At 48.0% G+C, this 8,737-nt stretch overlaps 1 protein-coding gene across 2 annotated transcripts in view; it reads right to left on the bottom strand.

The window, feature by feature from the left end:
• Positions 1-6,058, bottom strand: part of Mavs (mitochondrial antiviral signaling protein) — an 11,512-nt gene extending 5,454 nt beyond the window's left edge. Inside the window, exons 1-3 of one of the 2 annotated variants that reach the window (XM_023718584.1) lie at positions 5,974-6,058; positions 2,706-2,893; positions 920-1,097 (exon numbers count right to left, since the gene is read on the bottom strand). In XM_023718584.1, the coding sequence (XP_023574352.1) occupies positions 920-1,097; positions 2,706-2,822 (295 nt within the window). In that variant the 5' untranslated portion in view covers positions 2,823-2,893; positions 5,974-6,058. The other variant, XM_023718586.1, reaches the window with a different exon arrangement.
• Between the last annotated feature and the right edge of the window lie 2,679 nt (positions 6,059-8,737).

The following is an 8,737-nucleotide window of genomic DNA, read 5'->3' as shown; positions in this document are numbered from 1 at the left end:
AAAAAAAAAAAAACCTCCCTTTTGTACTATGTGGAACAAGGAGATAACAGCTGACTCCCATGCTAGCAGTTTGGATCCTGAGGAAAAAATTTTTAAAAAAAAAAAAATAATAAAAAAAAAAAAAAAAAAAAAAAAAACAATCACTCCTTCTCTGCTCCCAGGCTTTCTCCTTATGGCTGTCACCTTTCACTGGTCCCTGCCACCACACACCCCTTACCATAGTTATTTGCCTTGAGAAGGATCACTGTTAATTTCCACAAATGAAAATATCAGCTAGAAAAGAAGGGAGCAGAAAATAACAGAAAAAAAGCAAACCTGGGATGTCCCAAAGCTGTAGATCTGACCACAACCCCAAAGGTGGCCTCTAGTCTGAATTATCAGTAGGGCTGGCTTGATTTTTCTTCCAGGGTTTCTTCCTCAAACCTCACCCCACCAAATCCCTTCTGGGGACTGGGACTTGGGGGAAATGCAATAAGAGGAATAAGGAATAACCAGGTGTCTTGGGGAAAAGGGGAAACCAGAATGTTCTCAGGGAGACAAAGAAGGAAAGACAGTGGAGAGAGGGTAAAGAAATGGGTGGGGGAGAAGGGACAGGAGAGGAAACGAAGAAAATGGGTGGCCAAGGCTGGAGAGGAAGTTCCACATGCACACTGAGCAACTGCCACCCATAGTGTCAGCCCTTGCAGCCCCAAGGGACAAACCCTGCTGTTAGGCCTGATTTGCAGAGGAGACTGGGGCTCTGGGAAATTAAGAGACTTGGCAAATAGGACACTGCTGTTAATGAGCTACTGGGATGTTCCCCCTGTGTGTCCACTACTGAGAGCAATAGGAAGGAGGATGACAAGAAGGACAGGAAGGAGTGGGACAGGAGAGCTGGGAAACAGACGGGGTCCAGGAGGAGGCAGGGCAGGCAGCTCACCACCACGCTGGGAGCTCTGGTAGACGCGATTCACTTGATTGGCGAGCTCAGACAGCTCACACTGTGTCAGTGCCTGGATGAAGGACTCCACCCAGCCTGTCCGCCGCTTGAGTGTGTTGAAGAGGTCCCACAGTGTGTCCCTATTCCCTAGGCGTGTGTAGGAGGCACGCAATCGATCCTGGAAGACAACACAGCCACCCTGCTTAAGTCAGGCAGCCTTAGCTCTAGCCCCTGCCCACTGAAGAGGGGCCACTGCAGAGGGGGCCCCAAGAAAGCTACAAGATAAAGGCAGCCACTTGAAGCCAGAGCAGGGACTAAGACAAGGCCAGGGTTAGTAACCAGGCACAGAGTCAAGAAGAGCAGTCAGCAACACAAAAGCAGTTGCCAGGAAACAGCTGTGACCAGGTCCTGCACCATCTGTTTCAGCTTTGCAGGAATCATCTCATTTATTTATTTAATTTTACTTTATTTTCGGTACTGGAGATTGAACTCAGGACCTTACACTTGTGAATAATCTCATTTAAAGCTGTGGTATAACCACTTTCCTGATGAGGAAACTGAGGCGTAAGCAGAAGCAAAATAGCAGAGATCCTATTACAGTGGGGCAAAAACTTCAACTCAGTTAAACCAAGAAAAGCCTTGAGTTTATTTATTTTGTCTTTTTGAACCAGGATTTCACTACGAAGTTCAGGCTGGCCTTGAACTCATAGCATTCCGCCTGCCTCAGCCTACTAAGAACGTACCCCACTACACCCAGCTTAAGCCCTGGGTTTAGATAGCCCCCAAAGCACAGAGAAAGGTTTGGTTAAACAGAGAGGGTAAATGTATGTAACAATCATCACAGGAAAGGAGGTAAAGAAGAAAAGAGGCAGCCATGGAGAAAAGAGAGGGCTGAGAGCACTGAGAGCATCTAGCAAGATGGTAGCAGCTGCAGTTTTCATATCGACCTGAATTCTCACATGAAAACACAAGAGGGCCTGTTGACGTAGCTCAGTGGTAGAGTGCCTGTCTAGTGTGTGCAAGGCCCCACCACACACCACACCACACATGCATGCATGCACACAGAGACAACCAAACAGCATGAATGAAACCCACAGATGTTTACTATAAATACCTGACAAGGTAGTCCAATAGCCTCCCCCAAGCCCTGCAGACTCCAGACCTGCATGCTAACGCTATCTATGTGGAAACACACACTGGAAGCAAAACACTTCTCAGACACCCAAGGACAGGACTCTTCTGGGTCCTTCAAGGAGCCCACAGGCACCCATGGGCCCACAAGTGTCCTATGAGCTGAGCTGCTAAAGCTGGGGGAGGCACTGCCACGTTGCTTGCCCCAGAGGCTGGCAATAAGTCCTGGTGGGGCGAGCCCAAGAGTCCCCAAGGTTTTTCCCAGACAGGTGGGAAGACTGGAAGAAAAGATCCCACACGGCTCCCAGGGCTCCCTGCCAGGAGAGGGTCCCATGACAAATGGAATCAAAACTGAGCAGACCAGGGCAAGAAAGAAGGAAAGAGGGAACTAAGTGGTAAATAAATGAATCAGAACCCAGAATTCACAGGGACATCAGCACCACGTTTTTTAGCACTACACAAAAACAGCGCAAGAGGGCGTCAGTGAGGCTAAAAAACACGGAAAGACACCTGACCCAAAAGGTAGAAAAGCAACAAGGTCAAGAGGACAAGAGGAAGGAGAGGAGGAAGTTGGCCGTGGCTTGGGTTGGAACTGAACTACAAACTCCATGACCTTGATCCCAGACCAGTGACGGGTGTCACTTCCCTGGCTCACCTGGTCACCGGTTGTTAGGCAGGGCAGGAAAGGAAGAATCTCCAGAACATCAACAGCCAAAAAATCACTGTGATGGTGGCGGATGAACTTATAGGTCTTCTCCTCAGGAGATGTCATGGCTGCTCAGCTCTGGAAGAAAGGATTCTGGCTCTGTGTAAGGTAGAGGGACTGAGAGACGAGCGGGCAGACTGGAAGAAAAAGCATACATGGCAACAGGGTTGGGACGGCACCAAATGAGAGGCAGTTCTTTCCCAACTTTCTGAAATTTTCTGTTTTTCTTTAATCTTTAATTTCTTTAAACATCCTATCTGGTTCCAGAGGCCTTCAAAGAATGGGCTTAAAAATGAACTGACTAGAAAGAACTAGATGTAGAAGATTCAGGATCCAGGCCAGGGAGATAGCTCAGTGACATAAGTGCCTGACTGGCAAGTGCAAGGTCCTGAGTACCGCAAAAAAAGAAAAAAGAAGATCCAGGATCCATTTCTCTGTGCTGGTTGGTCAGTGTTGGGAAGGGTCTTCTGTGTGGCCCTCACGTGTGGGGTGAAGTTCTGCATGTGCCTCAGGCTGCTGAGCCCATGACAGTATGGCTGCCCTCCTGGTCCTAAAGTGGGATGCCAAGATGTTAAGCAGGCTGCTCTCAAATACTGCTCCCTTTGCATACACGGAAAGGAAAAAGAAGCCCAATGTGGTAATAATGGGATCGTCCTACTCTAAAGATGAAGGTGATGTACCAAGAAATTTGGAGGCATGCTAGCAACTGGAAGAACAAAAAATTGAGGTCTCTGGGAGCAGGAGTGTGACTGCAGGCCCACCATTAAAGTTCTTTTCATGTTCTTTTGCTATGAGACCAAAGGGGGTTATCCAGGGCCAGTTACCAGCCTTTTCTGGGCTTTTCCTTAAAATGTTTTGTTTTGACAATATAGTACTTCAGACATAAAAACTTAAATCCTTCAAATACAAGCATCATTTATGAAGCATTTACCATATTTGCAGTTATGGAAGTGTCTGCTCATTTCTCATTTGCCTCCCCATCAGGGAGTGCTATAGAGAACAAGACAGAAAGCTCTATTCTATTATTCAATTTATAGTCTATGGGATGGGAAAGAGCAGTAAACACAGACCTAAAGAATTCCTGGAAGTAATATAGGTTATAACAAAACAAAGCAGTGTAGTGAGACAGAGTACCAGAGAAGGGCATGCTGCTTTAACTAAGGTGGCAAAGGGAGCTCCTCTGAACTGGCACATTTCAGCTGGATCAATTTCAGCCCTGAGAAGATTGGTGTTTTGAGGCCACAGCAAAATACATAAGTGCTGAAACAGTAAGAGCTTGACATGTTTACACAATAGAAAGCAGGCCAGTATTCTTGAAGCTTAGGAAGCCAGGGGGAGGGGCAGCAGTCAAGGTCCAGATGTGGCACAGCACTATAGGCTGGGACTATGTTTTTATTAGGAGTGGAACAGGGTGCCATTGAGGGAGTAGAGGGAATCTGAGACCTAACAGTCTCCCCAGCATTGTGAGGATGGGGATGGGGATGAGGACGGAAGGGCAAGGGTGGGAACAGGGAGACAAGTCAGAAGGCCACAAAAGGAGAGGCATGAAGAGTATGGCCAGGTAATCATGGACACTGGGCAGTGAATCTTGGTATGTGGAGTATGTGAGAAGTAAGGAGAGGGGAGAATCAAAGGCTCCCTATGTTGGGAGAGGAGGAAGGTGCCATTTACCAGTCATGGGAGGTGAGAGGAAACGCAGAAGCTCTGTTTTGAACAAGTGAAGCTGAAGATGGTATTGAATTCCAAGAGTGGTGTGGAGAGGAAAAGAGGCAGACAGAGCTACCAAAAGGAAAATGTCTACATCTGCCTGGGGGGGGGGGGACCAAATCCTTGCCACATGGGAGATAGGGCACCAGTCCAGTCTGGTGGCCTCACAGCCCTGTATTGCATGTCTCGCATTGTCAACCACCTGGGGCTACATTCCTGGCAGGACACACAGTAGTGACAAGAGATCAGGAGTTCAGGGAGGTAGGGGTCTTCTGAGCAAAGAACAGCTCTGTGGAGGGTTATGGAGACCTTCTTCCCTTCCCTCTTGTTATCTTCCTAAGAGTCAGGTGAGATTGTCCACTATAGCCCACCCTCAGCCCTCAAGGAACAGAGGTGTTGTGATGGGTTATGTAGCCCCACCAGAAAGAAAGGAAGCCCACATATGTTCTTTTATTGATGGGTCACCCTAAGATTCTTTCACTTAATCCTCAAAACAGCTTCAGGAGAGAGGGAGTGATACTAAGTTAGTTACACATCTGGTCAGGGTCCATGCAGAACCCAAGACTTGCTGCCTCCTTGAAGATGGGCATAGACCTTGCAGGGCTTAGAGGGCCCTTCTGCAAGTGAGAGCTACACAGTTCCCTGCCTTCAAGTCCAGAGAGGGCCCAAGGCCACCGTCGGGGTAGGGATGGGTCGCTGAGGGTGCACCCAGCAAGATGCAAAATTTAGTCTCTTCTCTTGCCAGAAATGCAGATCGTCTGGGACAGTGCTGAGAGCATTACCCCACGTCCACTAACGTTTGCCTCGGTTCCCTGGTCGCTTCACTGTACTCCAAGATGTTTTTTGGTTTTATAGCATCCATACAAAGGACGTTGTTCTTGCTTTGTTTCATTTCCATTGGTTCCCTGGCACCTCCTCTCGATCTTACAAAAAGGGAGGTGGTGGAGAGTTCTGATGCAGCCAAGTTTCCGACCTGACAGCCCAGAGGGCGTTGTGGAAAGAACACCTACCTCCCGAGGGACGGGCCTCGAAGCCTCGGATCGGGTTCCTGGATGTGCCCCAGGCAGGCTGTTCTGAGCAGGCGTCACCGCTGAGACTGGTCACTACCCGGGGGCAGGAAGTGACTCTGACTCCCAGGCGTGGCCACCACAGCCCGGTGCACCCGGCTCCGCCTCGCCTGAGGGTCACCCCGTGGCCGCAGAGGACGGAAAGAGTTCAATCCGCCTCCTTTTGGCCCAAACTTTCCTCCGACTGTAAGCAGGAGCTCTGGGCCACATCCCACCGTCCCTCCGGACGCTAGACGCGAAGGGCGGAGCCTGCGGTATCCCCAACCTCGGTGTCGCCGAGTCCCTCGCACCCTGTGCCCTCCAGGCCCGCAGCGCACCCCAAACCCCAAGTGCCCCAGCAGACTCCGAGTCCCCTTCGGCTCCGGCCGCTTCAGCCCACCTCGGCGAAGGGCGTCGGTGCATGCAAAGCCCCAGGGACCGAACACCTGGGCAGCCGACCTTACCTAAGGTAGCCACGACCTGGCAGCAGAAGGCTCGCAGAGGTCGGCCCTGAACCCTCCCAGGGCTGAGGGGCGGGGCAAGGCCGGGCCCGCGCAGTCATTGGCCGGAAGGTGGGGCGGGGCTACGCGGGCGCCTGTGCGAGGCTGTGGGGCGCAAGGCGGTACCTGGACGTGGTAGGCGGGCCTGGAAGTGCCCGGGTGGGCGGTGTCGCGTTCAGGCCTACTTTTCTTTCTGCTGGTTTTAGAGCTATTGATAGGGGAAGTCAAGGGTCCCCCGCAAACCGGTAGTCCCCCGTGCCCTGCATAAAGTGCCCAGTAAATGTCGGGTGACGTGCAAAGGTCACAGGACCTTGAGTGCCAGAGCTGGTTGTACTGTGTGCTGTGTGCAAGAGGCCTTTTCCCCCCAAAGGCCTGGGACAGTGTCTTACTCTTCCCTTGTTGCTGGGACAAATACCTGACACTCAAAATGAAGGCAGGAGAGGTTTATTTAGCTCACAGTTACTGGAGGTTTCAGTCCATATTCAGCTGGCTCCAAGGCAGAGTGGCACAAGCAAAGATCAAGAGCACAAAAAGGGCGATAGCAGAGCAGCTCAAGCGGCTAGCTTCTCTTCCCTCCTTACAGTGAAATGCAAATTACCTGCCCCAGGGCAGGTGCAGCATCCACACCCATAATAATCACAAGCTCCAGAAGCCACCTCAAGATTGCAGAAGCACCTAGACACAAACCATAACAGGCAGGTACCTCTGCAGTGCTTGCCATCTACAGAGTCCTTCTCTGCCCAAGTGGAAGACACTTCCTGGAGCACAGGCCAGTGATTATTGAACGGCCACTGTGTTCCAGGTGTAGGACTTACTGCCTTACACCTAAGGGTCAATGAAACTTTCTCACAATCTGGTAGAGTAGGTTTCGTCTTCCTATTTTGAAAAGAGATTAAGAGAATTGGGGAAATTGTTGAGCAGTTCTTACCAAAGTAAACATGCTAGCTGTATGACCCATTCATTTATTCATGGGTAGACATGTACCCAGAAACATACACACTAGATAATGTTGGTGTTGATTTTATTCATAATAGAAAAACTCCAGAAGCAGTGTAGAGGCCAGGGAGATAGCTAAGTAGAATAAGCACTTCTTGGCAAGCGCAAAGGCCTGAATTCAATCCCTGGTTCCGCCAAAAACAAACAAACAAACAAACAAAACAAAAAATTCATGACTTTTTTTTTCAAAGTTTTATTGATAAACAGCAATGAGACAGTTTCAAATCAAATCGGAAGTACAGTTTCAACAAATAATATACTGCATATATTCTCCTTAGTGGTTAATTCATGACTTTTTCAATCCCCAGTTCCACCAAAAAATAAATAAATAAATAAAACAACCAGAAGCAGTCTAGATGTCCATCAGAAAGATGAATGAAGAGACAAACTGGTGTACTCACAAAATGGAATTATAGACAGCAGCAAGAAGAAACAACTCTCCGTATACACAGCATACATCATGGAGCGCTATCCTCGTGGATGATGGGCTTCATGGAAGATCAATGGTGCTTAATGGTGTTCTAATGGAGCGAAACGTGAGAGTACATATCTGCCTCTCGTTAGCTAAGTCTCAACAACAGGTAGAACTAATGTTCTAATAGGTTGCTAGTAGAAATCCGAAGGGAAGGACACATCAGCTTCCACATCAGTTTTGTATATTGATGTGAATGGTGGGTATCATATGTAAAAATGCATCAAAGATACACATAAATTTGTTACAATTTTTAAAGAGAGAGTATAAAAGATTGGCCCCAAGATCACAGACCTGGCTTCAACCAGTGTTTCCAAATTTAATCATTGGGAGATGGAAGCTGGAACACTTTTCTTTTTTTCTTTTTTTTTTTTATTATTTTATGTGTGTGTGTGTGTGTGTGTGTGTGTGTGTGTGTGTGGCCAGCTCAGCCCACCAGGGGGTGGGGCTGGCTGGCATGTGGTGCTGGGGGATTGAACCGCGGTCCCTGTGCTTTGCTAAGCTTGTTCTAAGTAGGTGCTTTAGACCACTGAGCCATCTCACCAGCCCTGGAACACTTTTCAGTGAGATTTTATTACTGTACTCAGTGGCCCTGTAGCTACATCATGACTGTTGGCATTAACAAGGTATCTTAAATCATACCCCAACAGTAATAGAGCCAGCTGTTCCTTGTTCATGGAAAAGAGGGTGAATGTTGATTAGTTGAAGAATTAATCCTGCCTGCAACTCGCCCTGACTCCAGGGGCCTCAAATCTCATTATTACAGAAGAGCATTGAGAATGTGGAGATCAGCTTCCAAATGTAATTTCCCAATGCAGTTGTCACCTCTGTCTTTGTTAGACTTTGTAGGAGATTAAAACAGTCCAGTTTCCTGGCCTCCGTGGGTCCCTGTCTCCCATCAACAACTTTTAAAAATCTAGACAAAGAGGAGCACACATTCTCATCTGTGTTTTTCTTATCAAAACCTCATAACCTAAAATAAAATTTAAAAAATTTTAAAACTCACAACCTAAAGTTAGTCATGAGACAAAGCATCACTTGCTAACTCATATAATAGCTGCCCAATACAATAGCTAAGAGCCACATGTAGCTACTTTAATTGAAAATTAAATGAAATTTAAAAGCCAGTTCTGGAGCTCCATTAGCTGCATCTCAGATGTTAAATTCATCTGGTTAATGGTTCTTATATTGGAACTGAACAGCACTTCAGTCATCCTAGAAGGTTCTGTTGGTCAGTGCTGCTTTACAGAGTAAGTCTTC

Source organism: Octodon degus, unplaced genomic scaffold (assembly GCF_000260255.1).
Source record: "Octodon degus isolate 3935 unplaced genomic scaffold, OctDeg1.0 scaffold00060, whole genome shotgun sequence".
In the NCBI taxonomy this organism is placed as follows: Eukaryota; Metazoa; Chordata; class Mammalia; order Rodentia; family Octodontidae; genus Octodon; species Octodon degus.
This window is presented reverse-complemented; position numbering and strand designations above follow the sequence as displayed.